Source organism: Panulirus ornatus, chromosome 5 (genome assembly GCF_036320965.1).
Source record: "Panulirus ornatus isolate Po-2019 chromosome 5, ASM3632096v1, whole genome shotgun sequence".
In the NCBI taxonomy this organism is placed as follows: Eukaryota; Metazoa; Arthropoda; class Malacostraca; order Decapoda; family Palinuridae; genus Panulirus; species Panulirus ornatus.
Genome location: NC_092228.1, coordinates 789,981 through 809,393, shown reverse-complemented (window position 1 = coordinate 809,393; position 19,413 = coordinate 789,981). Strand labels below are relative to the sequence as shown.

The 19,413-nt window shown below is 40.4% G+C and overlaps 1 protein-coding gene across 3 annotated transcripts in view; it reads right to left on the bottom strand.

Moving 5' to 3' along the window:
- Positions 1-9,811: 9,811 nt before the first annotated feature.
- The window catches only part of LOC139747001 (glutathione S-transferase 1-like), a 42,803-nt gene continuing 33,201 nt past the window's right edge, over positions 9,812-19,413 (bottom strand). For all 3 annotated transcript variants that reach the window (XM_071658740.1, XM_071658721.1, XM_071658732.1), the window contains exons 2-4: positions 16,409-16,615; positions 13,478-13,619; positions 9,812-10,212 (exon numbers count right to left, since the gene is read on the bottom strand). In XM_071658740.1, coding sequence (XP_071514841.1) covers positions 9,898-10,212; positions 13,478-13,619; positions 16,409-16,608 — 657 coding nt within the window. In that variant the 5' untranslated portion in view covers positions 16,609-16,615 and the 3' untranslated portion in view covers positions 9,812-9,897. The remainder of the gene's footprint in view (positions 10,213-13,477; positions 13,620-16,408; positions 16,616-19,413) is intronic.

Below are 19,413 nucleotides of genomic sequence, written 5' to 3'. Positions count from 1 at the left end.
AAAGCGACCTAAGGGGAAGGGAACTGCATTGCTCAACAAGATCCACTGAGGAATATTCCCTGGGATTCCGAGAAACTGAAATTCCTAGGAAGGCTTGCCTGCCAACACTCATCCACCCCACCAAGTGCATTTGAAACAGAAGGAAGGGGGCTGCCACACCCCACCCACAGCAAACCTCCACAGTCATACTACTTACATCAATGTCAAGGTGAAGGTCAGACACGAGCAACTGCAAGACATGCCATGCCAAGCTAACTACACTCCTAGTGGTTGTGTGCATAACAATGAAACAAAAAACTAGTGGTAAACATTGCCTATACATTCGAACACATATCTGGCTTACCTTTGGGAAGCAAAGTAAGTGTAAGCAGCTTGAAGGAAAATTAAAAGAACCAGTGAAAACACAACCAACACTGGGCAGTGGAAAGAAAAGCTTATACCTGCACATGCAGTTCCTGCTGTGGGAGTTTGCAGAAAATGTGCCTAAGAGGATGGAGTGGGAACAGAGTTAATGATGCCTAGCGGAGGAGAAATAGAGTGATGTAATTCTTTGTTTATTCTTTGCTAGTGATAGTGACAAAGAGCAAAGTGTAATCTAAAGTAAAACTCTAGATGTCAGGAATCCCAGTGAAACTCTTTACCACAGACAAGGAAGGTTTTGTTGGGTACCAAAAGGCACTTGTACAAAAATGGAGCCCAGGTCACAAAAAATATCTGCTACTGATGACGTCGAGGGTAGGAGAGAGTATGTGCCCAGGATTTACCCTCAGTTGAAAAAACTTATATGATTATGGAGGCTCCTTTTATCATGATATCATAAAAGTTTATATTACATAGAAAAAAAAAAGACCTAATGAAAAATTAAAATTGGTAATCTTTTGTCTTTAAGTCTGGAACAATTAACATTTTTAAATTAGTTTTCCTCTATTTCACAGTTCATTATTTTCAGTAGATCCTTTTCCACTACTCACCATTCTACACTGATGCAAACAGGATTTTTATGGACCTCCATGGTATAGCAGTTAGTGTTCCTATCTGTGACACATTCATGGGCCATCCAAGGTCATGCGCATTGGTTCAAATCCTGGTTGCAGCAACTGGCCCATAGTCAACCCAGCTGTTCATCCACCCTTAGAGGTAGGTCGCTAAAATTGTACCTGGATCAGGAATAGAGTGAATTGGAACACTGTGGTATAGAGGTCAATGTACTGTCAATGGACTGAACCAGGGTGAACCAGGGTATGTGAAACATCTGGGGTAAATCATGGAAAGGTCTGTGGGGCCTGGATGTGGATACGAAGCTGTCGTTTTGGTGTATTACACATGACAGCTAGAGAGTGAGTGTGAACAAATGAGGTCTTTTTTTGTCGGTTTTCCTGGCCCTACCTCGCTGGAGCTAGGGGTAGCGATGCTATTTAATGTGTGGCAAGGTAGCGACAGAAATGGATGAAGGCAAGCTAGTATGAATATGTACATGTGTATATATGTTTATGTCTGTGTATGTATATGTATGTATTGAAAGGATCACAGTTTTGCATGTGATCAAGTATATTCCTATGATTCCATGGGGAAATGAAACATGATAAATTCCCTAGTGCATTTTCATGTAATAATCACATCGTCAGGGGAGATACAAGAAAAAAATATGTCAGTTGATATACAACGAAGACATAGTTAGGACGCCATTTGGTAAACAAGTGATTGTCCAAGACAGACAACGAGCATACCATAAACTTATTATGTGGAAAAGAAGGGGAATTGTTTACAAATTTTCTCAACAATAAAGCTATCCAATTTGCACAGACCTTTACTAATATTAAGGTTATAATTCTTTGTGTATTTAATAATAGAAGATTCAATGATATTTCTCATGGTACTGGAGTTAAGAGTTAATAACTGAGATGGCATTACTCTAGTCAATACAATGATCATAGTTTTTAATATAATTAAACAAGGCAGTTGATTCTTGTCCTGTTCTTATACTATACTTATGCTGCTTAAGTCTAACAGAAAGATCCTTACCAGTCTGCCCAACATAAAACTTATCACAATTTCTATATGGTACTTTATAGATGCATCCAAGAGAATTTTCTGGTGAGTTCTTGATTAATAAATTTTTTAAGGTAAATGTTGCCTTCAGCAACATGTGTGGCAGGATGGTGACAGGAATGGATGAAGGCAGCAACTATGAATTATGTACATGTGTATATATGTATCCCTGAGGACAGGGGAGAAAGAATACTTCCCACGCATTCCTCATGTCGTAAAAGGCGACTAAAGGGGACGGGAGCAGGGGGGCTGGAAGCCCATCCCTTCTTGTATTTTAACTTTCTAAAAGGTGAAACAGAATGAGTCATGCAGGGAGTGCTCATCCTACTTGAAGGCTCAGATTAGGGTGTTTAAATGTGTGTGGATGTAACCAAGATGAGAAAAAAGGAGAGATAGGTAGTATGATTTAGGAAAGGAACCTGGATGTTTTGGCTCTGAGTGAAACGAAGCTCAAGGGTAAAGGGGAAGAGTGGTTTGGGAATGTCAGGGGTTAGTGAGAGGACAAGAGCAAGGGAAGGAGTAGCAATACTCCTGAAACATGAGTGGTGGGAGTATGTGATAGAGTGTAAGAAAGTAAACTCTAGATTGATATGGGTAAAACTGAAAGTGGATGGAGAGATGGGTGATTATTGGTGCATATGCAACTGAGCATGAGAAGAAAGATCTGGAGAGGCAAGTGTTTTGGGAGCAGATGAGTGAGTGCGTTAGTAGTTTTGATGCATGAGACCGGGTTATAGTGATGGGTGATTTGAATGCAAAGGTGAGTAATGTGGCAGTTGAGGGAATACTTGGTGTACATGGGGTGTTAAGTGTTGTAAATGGAAATGGTGAAGAGCTGGTAGATTTATGTGCTGAAAAAGGACTGGTGATTGGGAATACCTGGTTTAAAAAGAGAGATATACATAAGTGGTAGAGGATGTGTGGATCAGGTGTTTGCTTTGAAGAATGTATGTGAGAAATACTTAGAAAAGCAAATGGATTTGTATGTAGCATTTATGAATCTGGAGAAGGCATTTGATAGAGATGCTCTGTGGAAGGTATTAAGAATATATGGTGTGGAAGGCAAGTTGTTAGAAGCAGTGAAAAGTTTTTATCGAGGATGTAAGGCATGTGTACGTGTAGGAAGAGAGGAAAGTGATTGGTTCTCAGTGAATGTAGGTTTGCGGCAGGGCTGTGTGAAGTCTCCATGGTTGTTTGATTTGTTTATGGATGGGGTTGTTAGGGAGGTGAATGCAAGAGTTTTGGAAAGAGGGGCAAGTATGAAGTCTGTTGGGGATGAGAGAGCTTGGGAAGTGAGTCAGTTGTTGTTCGCTGATGATACAGCGCTGGTGGCTGATTCATGTGAGAAACTGCAGAAGCGGGTGACTGAGTTTGGTAAAGTGTGTGAAAGAAGAAAGTTAAGAGTAAATGTGAATAAGAGCAAGGTTATTAGGTACAGTAGGGTTGAGGGTCAAGTCAATTGGGAGGTGAGTTTGAATGGAGAAAAACTGGAGGAAGTGAAGTGTTTTAGATATCTGGGAGTGGATCTGGCAGCGGATGGAACAATGGAAGCGGAAGTGGATCATAGGGTGGGGGAGGGGGCGAAAATTCTGGGAGCCTTGAAGAATGTGTGGAAGTCGAGAACATTATCTCGGAAAGCAAAAATGGGTATGTTTGAAGGAATAGTGGTTCCAACAATGTTGTATGGTTGCGAGGCGTGGCTATGGATAGAGTTGTGCGCAGGAGGATGGATGTGCTGGAAATGAGATGTTTGAGGACAATGTGTGGTGTGAGGTGGTTTGATCGAGTAAGTAACGTAAGGGTAAGAGAGATGTGTGGAAATAAAAAGAGCGTGGTTGAGAGAGCAGAAGAGGGTGTTTTGAAATGGTTTGGGCACATGGAGAGAATGAGTGAGGAAAGATTGACCAAGAGGATATATGTGTTGGAGGTGGAGGGAACGAGGAGAAGAAGGAGACCAAATTGGAGGTGGAAAGATGGAGTGAAAAAGATTTTGTGTGATCGGGGCCTGAACATGCAGGAGGGTGAAAGGAGGGCAAGGAATAGAGTGAATTGGAGCGATGTGGTATACCGGAGTTGACGTGCTGTCAGTGGATTGAATCAAGGCATGTGAAGCGTCTGGGGTAAACCATGGAAAGCTGTGTAGGTATGTATATTTGCGTGTGTGGACGTATGTATATACATGTGTATGGGGGTGGGTTGGGCCATTTCTTTCATCTGTTTCCTTGCGCTACCTCGCAAACGCGGGAGACAGCGACAAAGCAAAAAAAAAAAAGAAAAAAAAAATACGTATGTAAGTAGGAGAGATGGCCAGAGAGCATTATTGGATTACGTGTTAATTGATAGGCGCGCAAAAGAGAGACTTTTGGATGATAATGTGCTGAGAGGCAACTGGAGAGATGTCTGATCATTATGTTGTGGAGGCGAACGTGAAGATTTGTAGAGGTTTCCAGAAAAGAAGAGAGAATGTTGGGGTGAAGAGAGTGGTGAGAGTGAGCTTGGGAAAGAGACTTGTGTGAGGAAGTACCAGGAGAGACTGAGTACAGAATGGAAAAAGGTGAGAACAAAAGAGGTAAGGGGAGTGGGGGAGGAATGGGAAGTATTTAGGGAAGCAGTGATGGCTTGCGCAAAAGATGCTCTGTGGCATGAGAAGCATGGGAGGTGGGCAGATTAGAAAGGGTAGTGAGTGGTGGGATGAAGAAGTAAGATTATTAGTGAAAGACAAGAGAGAGGCATTTGGATGATTTTTCCAGGGAAATAATGCAAATGAGTGGGAGATGTATAAAAGAAAGAGGCAGGAGGTCAAAAGAAAGGTGCAGGAGGTGAAAAAGAGGGCAAATGAGAGTTGGAGTGAGAGAGTATCATTAAATCTTATGGAGAATAAAAAGTTGTTTTGGTAGGAGGCAAATAAAGTGCGTAAGACAAGGGAGCAAATGGGAACTTCAGTGAAGGGGGCTAATGGGGAGGTGATAACAAGTAGTGGTGATGTGAGAAGGAGATGGAGTGAGTATTTTGAAGGTTTGTTGAATGTGATTGATGATAGAGTGGTAGATATAGGGTGCTTTGGTCGAGGTGGTGTACTAAGTGAGAGGGTTAGAGAGAATGATTTGGTAAACAGAGAAGCGGTAGTAAATGATTTGCGGAAGTTGAAAGCCGGCAAGGCACCGGGTTTGGATGGTATTGCAGTGGAATTTATTAAAAAAGGGGGTGACTGTATTGTCGACTGGTTGGTACGATTATCTAATGTATGTATGACTCATGGTGAGGTGCCTGAGGATTGGCGGAATGCTTGCATAGTGCCATTGTACAAAGGCAAAGGGGATAAAAGCGAGTGCTCAAATTACAGAGGTATAAGTTTGTTGAGTATTCCTGGGAAATTATATGGGAGGGTATTGATTGAGAGGGTGAAGGCATGTACAGAGCATCAGATTGGGGATGAGCAGTGTGGTTTCAGAAGTGGTAGAGGATGTGTGGATCAGGTGTTTGCTTTGAAAAATGTATGTGAGAAATACTTAGAAAAGCAAATGGATTTGTATGTAGCATTTATGGATCTGGAGAAGGCATATGATAGAGATGCTCTGTGGAAGGTATTAAGAATATATGGTGTTGGAGGCAAGTTGTTAGAAGCAGTGAAAAGTTTTTATCAAGGATGTAAGGCATGTGTACGTGTAGGAAGAGAGGAGTGATTGGTTTACAGTGAATGTAGGTTTGTGGCAGGGGTGTGTGATGTCTCCATGGTTGTTTAATTTGTTTATGGATGGGGTTGTTAGGGAGGTGAATGAAAGAGTTTTGGAAAGAGGGGCAAGTATGAAGTCTGTTGGGGATAAGAGAGCTTGGGAAGTGATTCAGTTGTTGTTCGCTAATGATGCAGCAGTGGTGGCTGTTTCATGTGAGAAACTGCAGAAGCTGGTGACAGTTTGGTAAAGTGTGTGAAAGAAAAAAGCTGAGAGTAAATGTGAATAAGAGCAAGGTTATTAGGTACAGTACAGTTGAGGAGAAGTCAATTGGAGTGTAAGTTTGAATGGAGAAAAACTGGAGGAAGTGAAGTGTTTTAGATATCTGGGAGTGGATTTGGCAGCGGATGGAACCATGGAAGCAGAAGTGAATCATAGGATGGGGTAGGGGCGAAAGTTTTGGGAGCGTTGAAGGTGTGGAAGGCAAGAACATTATCTCGGAAAGCAAAAATGGGTATGTTTGAAGGAATAGTGGTTCCAACAATGTTATATGGTTGCGAGGCGTGGGCTATAGATAGAGTTGTGCAGAGGAGGGTGGATGTGCTGGAAATGAGATGTTTGAGGACAATATGTGGTGTGAGGAGACTTGATCAAGTAAGTAATAATAGGGTAAGACAGATGTGTGGTAATAAAAAGTGTGGTTGAGAGAGCAGAAGAGGGTGTTTTGAAATGGTTTGGTCACATGGAGAGAATGAGTGAGGAAAGACTGACCAAGAGGATATATGTGTCAGAGGTGGAGGGAACAAGAAGTGGGAGACCAAATTCGAGGTGGAAAGATGGAGTAAAAAGATTTTGAGTGATCGGGGCCTGAACATGCAAGAGGGTGAAAGGCGTGCAAGGAATAGAGTGAATTGGATCGATGTGGTATACCGGGGTCGACGTGCTGTCAATGGATTGAACCAGGGCATGTGAAGCGTCTGGGGTAAACCATGGAAAGTTCTGTGGGGCCTGGATGTGGAAAGGGAGCTGTGGTTTCGGTCCATTATTACGACAGCTAGAGAGTGAGTGGGAACGAATGTGGCCTTTGTTGTCTTTTCCTAGCGCTACCTCGCACACTTGAGGGGGGAGGGAGTTTTTATTTCATTTGTGGCGGGGTGGCGATGGGAATGAATAAAGGAAGACAGTATGAATTATGTACATGTGTATATATGTATATGTCTGTATGTGTATATATATGTATATGTTGAGATGTATAGGTATGTATATTTGCGTGTGTGGACATGTATGTATATACATGTGTATGTGGGTGGGTTGGGCCATTCTTTCGTCTGCTTCCTTGCGCTACCTCGCTAACGTGGGAGACAGCGACAAAGCAAAATAAATAGATAAATAAATATATAGCGTGGGTGGTGGGCAGATTAGAAAGGGTAGTGAGTGGTGGGATGAAGAAGTAAGATTATTAGTGATAGAGAAGAGAGAGGCATTTGGACAATTTCTGCAGGGAAATAATGCAAATGACTGGGCGATGTATAAAAGAAAGAGGCAGGAGGTCAAGAGAAGGGTGCAGGAGGTGAAAAAGAGGGCAAATGAGAGTTGGGGTGAGAGGATCGTTAAATCTTAGGGAGAATAAAAAGATGTTTTGGAAGGAGGTAAATAAAGTGCATAAGACAAGGGAACAAATGGGAACATTAGTGAAGGGGGCTAATGGGGAGGTGATAACAAGTAGTGGTGATGTGAGAAGGAGATGGAGTAAGTATTTTAAAGGTTTGTTGAATGTGTTTGATGATAGAGTGGCAGATATAGGGTGTTTTGGTCGAGGTGGTGTGCTAAGTGAGAGGGTTAGAGAGAATGATTTGGTAAACAGAGAAGAGGTAGTAAAAGCTTTGCAGAAGATGAAAGCCAACAAGGCAGTGGGTTTGGATGGTATTGCAGTGGAATTTATTAAAAAAGGGGGTGACTGTATTGTTGAATTGGTTGGTAAGGTTATTTAATGTATGTATGACTCATGGTGAGGTGCCTGAGGACTGACAGAATGCTTGCATAGTGCCATTGTACAAAGGCAAAGGGGATAAAAGGAAGTGCTCAAATTACAGAGGTATAAGTATGTTGAGTATTCCTGGGAAATTATATGGGAGGGTATTGATTGAGAGGGTGAAGGCATGTACAGAGCATCAGATTGGGGAAGAACAGTGTGGTTTCAGAAGTGGTAGAGGATGTGTGGATCAGGTGTTTGCTTTGAAGAATGTATGTGAGAGATACTTAGAAAAGCAAATGGATTTGTATGTACCATTTGTGGATCTGGAGAAGGCATATGATAAAAGTTGATAGAGATGCTCTGTGCAAGGTATTAAGAATATATGGTGTTGGAGGCAAGTTGTTAGAAGCAGTGAAAAGTCTTTATCAAAGATGTAAGGCATGTGTACGAGTAGGAAGAGAGGAAAGTGATAGGTTCTAAGTGAATGTTGGTTTGCGGCAGGGGTGCGTGGTGTCTCTATGGTTGTTTAATTTGTTTATGGATGGGGTTGTTAGGGAGGTGAATGCCAGAGTTTTGGAAAGAGGGGCAAGTATGCAGTCTGTTGTGGATGAGTGAGCTTGGGAAGTGAGTCAGTTTTGTTCGCTGATGATACAGCGCTGGTGGCTGATTCGGGTGAGAAACTGCAGAAGCTGGTGACTGAGCTTGGTAAAGTGTGTGAAAGAAGAAAGCTGAGAGTAAAAGCTTCTAGCAGCTTACCTCCCACACCATATACTCTTAAGACCTTCCACAAAGCATCTCTATCAACCCTATCATATGCCTTCTCCAGATCCATAAATGCCACATACAAATCCATCTGTTTTTCCAAGTAATTCTCACACACATTCATAGCAAACATCTGATCCACACATCCTCTATCACTTCTGAATTCATACTGCTCCTCCCCAATCTGATGCTCCGTACATGCCTTCACCCTCTCAATCAATACCCTCCCATATAATTTTTCTAGAATACTCAACAAACTTATGCCTTTGTGGTTTGAACACTCACTTTTATTCCCTTTGCCTTTGTACAATGACACTATACATGCATTCTGCCAATCTTCAGGCACTTCGACATGATCCATACATACAGAGAATATCCTTACCAACCAAGCAACAACACAATCACCCCCTTTCTTAATGAACTCAACTGCAGAACCATCCAAATCCACTGCTTTGCTGGATTTCATCTTTAGCAAGGCTTTCACCACCTCCTCTCTTCACCAAACCACTCCCTGACCCTCACTTCGCACACCACCCTAACACCTATCATCAAACACATTTAACAAACCTTCAAAATCCTCACTCCATCTCACTTCATCACTTCCTCCATTGCCCATTAACCGATGTTCCCATATCTTATGCACGTTATTTACCTACTTTTAAAACATCTTTTTATTCTCCCTAAAGTTTAATTAATAATACTCTTTGACCTTAACTCTCATTTGCACTCTTTTTCAACCCTTGCAGCTTCCTCTTGACATGGATTAGGATTTCAGTTGCCCATGCCATCTCAGCTAACATAAAAAAAATATGGAATATGTGCAGTCTTTCAATAATATGCTGGCACTCAGTAAACCAGAACAAGAGAAAATGGAGACCTGAGGCTCAGGGTACAAGGACATGTGCACCCAGGAGTACTGTACACAGTAAAGGCAATTTTGCAGATGCCATATAAAGTGCAAGAAATGCAGGATCAAAGAAGTATTGGTTTAGAGAGCACATTGTGAAAACCAACAAAATAGTAAAGTATCACAAATATGCGAGACGTGGACCTTTGATACTATTAGTGTGTGTGTGGACAGCATATCCTATACTGCATATCAAAACTGGAGTGAAGAGGCATGTCACCTGAAATTAAAAGATCTACAGATGTGCAAAAGGTGATGGAATATTCCACTTAATTTTCTGGTATTGATCACATATGAATCATAGACAGATATCATCCACATATGCTTCGCCTTATCTTACATCTGGATCAGGGCGAGAGTTATGCCTTAATATTTCAAAGACTGGCAGGGGAGATGTAAGAGTTTCTTTTGGGGAAACAATGAACATCAAGGGTAATTTGAAGATAGTTTACAATTCATGTTTTATTTTCAGGTTGTAAAACTATAGTACAGCTGTGGTACTTCCAGTCAACAACATTAATGAATGGGGGATCTTAATTAGTACCCAACTTTGCTTTAGCCATTTTACCAAATTCAGATGCACCAGGCTCATTGACCTCACCATAGCCAGGCATAACAGACTTGCATCTTGTCAACCATGCGGCTACATTGGCATGTCTGTCAATATCAATACCTGCTGCCTCAAATGTGGCCACTGAGGCTACAAGAACATGGTCTGCCACAGTTATATTCTCACCCACCACCCAGTCATGACCATCCAAAAAGCTGTTGAGCCAACCAAGAGCCTCATGAAGCTTGTCCAGTTTCTCTGGGTCGGGTCTGTCTTGGTTCCTAAACATCACTGGGTACTGTAAGAAAGGTATCAATAAAAATGAGGTTTTCAAGCATGGAAAACTTTTTCTTCCTGCAAAGAATTTTGAGCAAGAGTAAGTCCCAATCATCTCCCTGAAAAATTATATCAACTCTTACCTGTAAGACAGGTGCTTGCTTTAAGACCTTGCTATACTTGAAGGAAGGTCCTCTGTTTATATAAAAGAACTTTAACCCAATTACTTTTCAAGCTACATGCACTGTTCTACCTAGTAATTCAATTTTCCAATCAAACACAGAAGTAGCTTTACAGAAAGGCAACGGAGGATTACTCAAATGAAACCCCTACAGAAAGAACAGGGTTTTCATATTTCACAAGTCCATTTCCTCCATTAACAGGATTAGTTTTGTGAGCAACAGTGAAAGCACAGCCATATGAAGAAAAGACAAACCCAGTGACATATCAAGGGAGTGGAGGAGCAGGCACCAGCCCCCCCCCCCCCCCTTTGTGTGTGTGTGGTGGCTGGGGGGGCGGGTTCCTTACAAGGAAATCAAATTTTCTTTAAACATTCCATGCCTGATAGCCGGGGGGGGGGGGGGGGCTTAAAAATGAGAAGATGACTTTCCTTAAAATTTTCAAGGGCAACACAGTATGGACGGAGCTGAAAATAAATGGATCTGATTACCTTGATAGTCAAAGAGCACTAAAAGTGACACCCCTAACCCTTCTATAGGGACAAGAATATTTTGGCCCCAGGACCCTAAAAATGAGAAGCTGACTTTCCTTAAAATTTTCAAGGGCAACATAGTGTGGATAGAGCTGAAAATAAATGGATCTGATTACCTTGATAGTCAAAGGGCACTAAAAGTGACACCCCTAACCCTTCTAAAGGGAAAAGATTATTTTGGCCCCAGGACCCTAAAAATGAGAAGCTGACTTTCCTTAAAATTTTCAAGGGCAACATAGTATGGATGGAGCTGAAAATAAATGGATCTGATTACTCTTATATTATCCAAGGGCCTGACAGTCAAAGGGCACTAAAAGTGACACTCCTACCCCTTCTAAAGGGACAACAATATTTTGGCCCCAGGACCCCAAAATCCGTAATACATCAATTACATACCTTAATTTAGTTGCATAAGAGGGAATAAAGCAGAAGAAACTACTGTAGAGAATCCAGCAAGGCCTCAGGGTAACAACAGTGTCATTTAGAGAGATATCTCTCAAAAGATTAAGTTTTAAAGTCATACAGCAAACATCAAGGGCTTTGGCAGTGTTAACTGGATGAGGTGTTATGATGGTTCTTCATCTACACTGTAATATTTCTATCCAAAAGTGGAAGTCAAAGTTTGAGGAAAATAATGTCCAAACTTGTCATAGCTGGAAATCACATAGCTTTTGAGAGTAAGTACAGTGCACAAGTGATGGTGTACACCATACATCATACTCAGTCCATTTGGGATTCTTTATTTTTCCACAAATTTGCCATCTCACGTTTGGCTAAAAACTTCAGATTGGGTTGCAGCTTCACCCAATCTAAGTCCTGCTGGAAGATTAGGTTTCCATGCCTGAACTTAGCATAAACCTACCTAAACCCTCAACATAATGCTAAACCAGAAAGGAAATGTCCTTCACAGATGAAAGGCCTCAAAAGGGTGTGAGCTGAAGCTATCTGACTGTTGAAGGTGCAGGATCTATGCGACTCTTGAAGGTCCAAGATCTATGTAACTCGAAGGTCCAAGATCTATCTAATTGTAGAAGGTCCAGGATCTATAAAACTGTTGAGGTCCACAATCTAAGTGCTGAAGATCCAGAATCTATCTTAATGTTGAAGGTCCACAAACTGTTGAAGGTCCAGGATCTACCTAATTGTTGAAGGTTGAAGATCCACTTGACTGTTGAAGGTCCAAGATCTAAACTGTCTATTGATGGTCTGGATCTATGTGACTGTTGAAGGTCAAAGAAACATCTGGTTGTTGAAAGGCCAGGATCTGTCTGCCTGTTGAAGGTCGATGATCTATCTGACTGTTGAAGGTCTAGGATCTATCCATCTGTTGAAAGTTTAGAATCCATCTGACTACTGAAAGACTAGGATATATCTGACAGTTGAAGGTTGAGGACCCATCAGACTGTTGAAGATTCAGGATTTGTGATTACTGAAGGTTTAGGATCCAAATGACAGTTAAAGGTCCAGGATCTATGCGACTGCTGAAGGTCCAGGATCCTTCTGATTGGTGAAGGTCCAATATCCATCTGACTATTGACAGTCCAGGATCCATCTGATTGGCTAATGTTATACATAGTGCATAACCTACTTACTGCTGGTTACTGGTATAGACACTACATAACTACTGCTGGTTAGTGGTGCATACACTGCATAATTCACTTAATGCTGGTTAATGGTACATAGACTAAATAACCTGCCAAATGCTAGTTAATGGAACATACAAGACATAACCTACCTTATGCTGGTTAATGGTACATACAGTACATAACCTACCTTCTGCTTGTTATTGGTACATAAACTACATAACCTACCTACTACTGGTTAATGGTACATACACTACATAACCCAACTACTGAAGGTTTATGGTACATACACTACATAACCTACCTGCTGCTGGTTAACTGTACATACAGTACATAACCTACCAACTGCTGATTATTGGTTCCTACACTATATGACCTACCCAATGCTGGTTACTGATACATACACTATATAACCTACCTACTGCCCTCTCCCATAATTCAGTTCTTGTCCTTGTGAATAAAGTACAATTGAATCAATCCAAGTTTTGAATAAAGCAATTCATCTATTCATTGTACGTTGCCATAAAATGTAAGCAGTAATTCATTTATCTAATCATAATAATACCAGGACCAATTTATACAGGAAAGTCCTGGAGTTACCTACAACATTCTAAAGGTTCATGCAGCACAAAGATGTACTACTAGTAGCAGGGAAATGTTGACTCCTTTGGAAGAAGTTCTTTGATGAGACTGTACTCCAAATGATAGAGCCTCACCAAAGGTGACATTTCACATGTAGTGTAAATTCTTGCAGGTGGAGTCCAGTAACACCTAAGTAGCAAATCAATCCGTAAATGTCAGCAACATCATAAACTAAACCCACGAACAGATTCTTTAAGGATCTGCGTGGGAGATATTCAAATTTTCACATGTTCTAATGCATGCAGGGCAAGTTTTAAGGTACTACATAGGACAATCCCCTTGAAGTTAATAAATCCTTTAAAGGGTAAAGTGAGCAAAGGAAAACAATAATGCTAATTAGTTTTACCTACCACATACTCGCCAAAGCGATGGTAGAGAGTACCCATGTCAAAGTACATCAAGCGATCCACCTGGGCACGTTTCTTAGGGTTACTTGGATACAGAGAGTCATCCTTGCCATACTGGCTTGCAAGGTAAGAGCAGATTGGACGACTGAAATATATTTTCAGTATTAAACTGTGATGTATAATTAGAAAAAATGAAGAATTCAGTAATCTACATTTGTCCACACTTTTTTCCAATAAATCATCATATTACCAAAACCCTTGATACAGTCATGATGTTTTACATAAGCATGAACTGGCATTCACAACATACAGCTCAACAGATCTGACAACTAGCTTGGAAACCAGAAACATTCCATATTCCTGCTAAGATTTCTCATACATCTGGAGATTCTTTTGGAATAAATGACACTACCAATTCTTATCAATATGCTAAGCTTATGTATGTCCCTCTTTTTAAGCCAAATATTTCCAGTCACCAGTCCTTTTCCAGCACGTAACTCCACGTGCTGTTTACCATTGCTGTTCATCTTACTGAATATACCAAGCCTCCCATTTATACCCTTAACTCCCACATTGCTCGCTTTTGCATTTAAATCACCTATCACTAATACCCAGTCTCTTAGATCAAAACCCAATATATTCACTCAGCTGCTCCTAAAACACTAACCTCTCAAAAGAGATGAATGTAATATATCATTAGGCTCAGAAGAACTTGACGGAGTTTACTGAAGGACAGTGTCTACCATTTCTGTTCACCTTACTGAATACCCCATGCCCACCATTTATACCCTCAACTCCCTTATTTTTCACTTTTACACTTAAATCACTCGTCACTAATACCTAGTCTCTTGCATCAAAACTTCTAAGACATTCTCTCAGTTGCTCTCAAAACACTCACCTCTCAAGAGATAAATATATCATTATGCTGAGAACAACCAGACAGAATTCACTGAAAAACAATTTGAAAAAAATTCATGAAAAGATTAACAATATTAAGATAACAGCTTACCTGAGAGTTGGTAAAAGAGATTGATGGGGAAGAAAATTTTATGGCCTTAGGGTAATCCTAAATGAAAGGCTGGAATTTGGATACTGACACCGAGAAATCATATTATCATATGAAGCAGACCAGAATACTACTGCACTGTATGGTTTCCAACTAAACAAGCTAAAATTAATAAACTATAGAATTCAGAAACACTTTACAAGCAAAACTAAGGGAATGGAAGGACAGTTATGGAAGGTTGTAAAAAGCTGAAATAAAGCTTATAAAAAAGAAAAATATACTGTATGATAATCTATACAAGGCAGCAAATTAAGGAACTTAAGAAAAGCACTTTAAGACTAAGAAAACTAAGGAAATGAAATAAATCTACAAAAACCCCTCAAATTAAAAAAGAGCTTTGTAAAGAAAGAAGTAGAGACTCATGTTTTGTCAAGTGAAATGGAAAACTTGGTGAGAGTGATAATAGAAACCTTTAAAAAAAATACTACGCAGAGATAACCTATTTCCAGATGAACTGAAGATGGACAATTACATACTCTACATGACAGTAAAAAATTCACGAAGTGATTAACAATATTAAGATAACAGCTTACCTGAGAGTTGGTAAAAGAGATTGATGGGGAAGAAAATTTTATGGCCTTAGGGTAATCCTAAATGAAAGGCTGGAATTTGGATACTGACACCGAGAAATCATATTATCATATGAAGCAGACCAGAATACTACCGCACTGTATGGTTTCCAACTAAACAAGCTAAAATTAATAAACTTCAGAAACACTTTACAAGCAAAACTAAGGGAATGGAAGGACAGTTATGGAAGGTTGTAAAAAGTTGAAATAAAGCTTATAAAAAAGAAAAATATACTGTATGATAATCTATACAAGGCAGCAAATTAAGGAACTTAAGAAAAGCACTATAAGACTAAGAAAACTAAGGAAATGAAATAAATCTACAAAAACCCCTCAAATTAAAAAACAGCTTTGTAAAGAAAGAAGTAGAGACTCATGTTTTGTCAAGTGAAATGGAAAACTTGGTGAGAGTAATAATAGAAACCTTTAAAAAAATACTACGCAGAGATAACCTATTTCCAGATGAACTGAAGATGGACAATTACATACTCTACATGACAGTAAAAAATTAAAGCATTGTTATACAACTGGTATTTGCAGTAACCAAGCCCTTCTTCATGGTAACATCCTGCAGGTACTCCCAAGTATTAATGTTTGTTAACATTCTGGACACTTCCTTAAACATCTTAGACTAAGCAATTACACAATATGTTCATAAGAGTTATTTCTCCTGGATGCAAGGGAAGACCTGCTTTACATAGTCCTGGAGGTAAGGGAAGACCTGCCTTACATAGTCCTGGAGGTAAGGGAAGACCTGCCTTTACACAGTCCTGGAGGTAAGGGAAGACATGCCTTACACAGTCCTGGAGGTAAGGAAAGACCTGCCATGCACAATCCTGGAGGTAAGGGAAAACCTGTCTTACAAAGAATTATTGTTTATGTTTGGTCATACTGAACTTACAGGTCAACTGTCTTCTTGGCCTCACCACTACACTTTTCTCAATATCTGGATCATTTATCTTATTCTATTCATCACTGATCTACGATAAAAAGAATCCCTTTTCTATTAAGATGAACGGACTACACATTGCAGCCTCTAACAGGAGCTCTGCATGGAATTTAGAGCAATAAGTTTCTAAGTTACAAGCAATGTAATGAAGCAATTAATGATATCCATCAAGGTGTATTCCATTTTCAGTTCTTTCTTACCATAACTAACTGGACTTGAGAAAAATGTCTCAAAGAGTTTAAAATACCTCAGACAGCGGCTTTCCTCCTGAAGAATACTTGTCAAGAATATGCTTTTGCAAAGCTTATAGTTATTTTTCAACCTGGAAAACTACAATTAATGTAACTTGCCTTTCCCACAATGTGAAGTCTCCATCCACCAATGTTGGGACACAGTGCTGAGGGTTGATTGCCAAAAACTCTGGCTTCATCTGCTCTCCAGCTAAAAGGTTTAAAAGCTTCAGATTCAGTTCTACACCCACTGCCTTTGCTGTCAGCATGCTTGATCGGCAGGGAGCAGACAATGGCATGTAGTAGAATTCAACAGGCATTTTGATCCTGCAAGGTTTAGCATTTTTTTTTCTCTTGCACATACCACATGGACATTCTGTTGATGTGTAACCTATACCCTAACCCTTGCATCTAGTGCAACATAATCCACTCATGTGTTCATATTAGTGTGTAACCTATATCCTATTATTGAATACAATATAGCCCATTGGTGTATCCATATAGGTATGTAACCTATATCCAAGAATTTAGTACACTACAGCCCACTAGTGTGTCCATATTGATGTGTAACCTATTTCCTAATTCAAGTACACTAAAGCCCACTTGTGTGTCCATATTGGTGTGCAACCTCTACCCTAGTATTGAGTACTCTATAGCCCACTAGTGTGTCTATATTGGTGTGTGTAACCTGTACACTTGAACAAACTTTCCATGTACAGAACATCACCAAACTACCCACATACACATTACCACACTATCCCACTACTCATGTTTGTATTACCACACTACCCTTGTACAGAACATCACCACACTACCCACATAAACAACATCACGACACTGCCCTCGGAACACTTAACCACACCACCCATGTGTACAACATCACCACACAACCCACATACACATCACCACCACACTGCCTACATAGACAGCATCACCATACTACCAACGTACACAAATCCACATACTACCAATGTACTCATGACCACATTAACCACATATAGAACATCAATACACGCCCACATAGATAACATCCCACTACCCAATTACATATCACCATACCACCCATGTATACATCACCACACATATATGGTGATGTACACATGGGTAGTGATTTTGTAAATATGGAAAGTGTGATGATGTGTACTTGGGTAGTGTGGTGATGTGCACATGCATAGTATGATGATGTGCATGTGGGTAATATGGTGATGTGTACATGGGGAGTGTGGTGATGTGTGCATGGGCAGTGTGGTGATGTGTACATGGGTGGTGTGATGTGTGCACAGGCTGTGATGATGTATGGGTAGTGTGGTGATGCCATATACATAAAGTGTGGTCATGTTGTATAAGTGGTTGCGTGGGGATACTGTGTTGGTAGGTAGTGTGGTGATGTTGGTTACATGAAAAGCTTGTTCATGTAGTGTATAGGTTACATACCAATAAAGACACACTAATGGGCTTTAGTTAGAGTATTAATTACACACTAATATGGACACACCAGTGAATATAGTGTACTAGTTACAAGGGTATAAGTTACACACCAGTAAAGACACACTAGTAGGCTACAATGTACTACATACTAGGATACAGGTTACACAGAAATATGGACACACTAGTGGGCTATAGTGGACAAGGTACTGGAGTAAAAGTAACACCAGTATGGATGCGCGGGTGGGCTACAGTGTACTTCATTCCATGGTACAGGTTACCCTACAATATGAACATTAGTGGGCTATATTGTGCAAGGTACTAATGTATAGGTTGCACAACAATATGGACACTAGTGGGCTATAATATACTAGGTACTAAGGTATAGCTTACATAACAATATAGACACTAGTGGCTTATAATGCACTAGGTACTAAGGCTTAGCTTACACACCCATATGGACACACTAGTGGGCTATAAAGTACTAGATACTAGAGAATAGGTTACACACCTATTTGGACATTGGGCTATAGTGTAATAGACAATAAGATATACATTGCAAACCAACATGGTTACACTAGTGAGTAATAGCATACTAAATTCTAGGATACATAGAAGGGGAAAAGACAAAAATGTATGTTATCTTTTTTCCTTTTCTTCTAGCATTCTATGCTATTTCTTGGGTGGTGTTGAGAATGGGGATTGCGACAGGGGAGAAAGAATACTTCCCAAGTATTCCCTGTGTGTAGCAGAAGGCGACTAAAGGGGTGGAAGCAAGGGGCTGGAAACCCTCCCCTCTCTGTATTTGAATTTCTGAAATGGGAAACAGGAGAAGGAATCAAGTGGGGAGTGCTCATCCTCCTCAAAGGCTCAGATTGGGGTGTCTGAATGTGTGTGGGTGTAACCAAGATGAGAAGAAAGGAGAGAAAGGTAGTATGTTTGAGGAAAGAAACATGGATGTTTTGGCTCTGAGTGAAACAAAGCTCAAGGGTAAAGGAGAAGAATGGTTTGAAAAAGTCTTGGAATAAGTCAGGGGTTTGTGAGAGGAAAAGAGCTAAGGAAGGAGAAGCACAACTTCTGAAGTGGGAGTTGTGGGAGTATGTGATAGAGCGCAAGAAAGAAAATTCTAGATTGATGTGGATAAAACTGAAAGTGGATGGAGAGAGATGGGTGATTATTGGGGCTTATGCACCTGGTCATGAGGAAGAAGAGCATGAGAGGCAAGTGTTTTGGGAGCAGCTGAGTAAGTGTGTCAGCAGCTTTGATGCACGAGACGGGTATTAGTGATGGGTGATTCAAATGTAAAGGTGAGTAATGTGGCAGTTGAGGGTATAATTAGTGTACATGGGGCACTCAGTGTTATGAATGGAAATGGTGAAGAGCTTGTGGATTTGTGTGCTGAAAAGACTGGTAATTGGGAATACCTGGTTTAAAACGAGAAATACATAATTATACAAATGTGAGTACAAGTGATGGTCACAGGGCATTAGTGGATTATGTGTTCATTGATAGGCATGAAAAAAAGAGAGTCTTTTGGATGTTAATAAGCAGAGAGGGAAAGCTGGTGGAATGTCTGGTCACTACCATGTGGAGGTGAAGGTTATGATTTGTAGAGGTTTTCAAAAAAGAAGAGAGGATGTCGGGAGAAGAGAGTGGTAAGAGTAAGTGAGTTTGGAAGGGAGAATTGTGTGAGGAAGTAC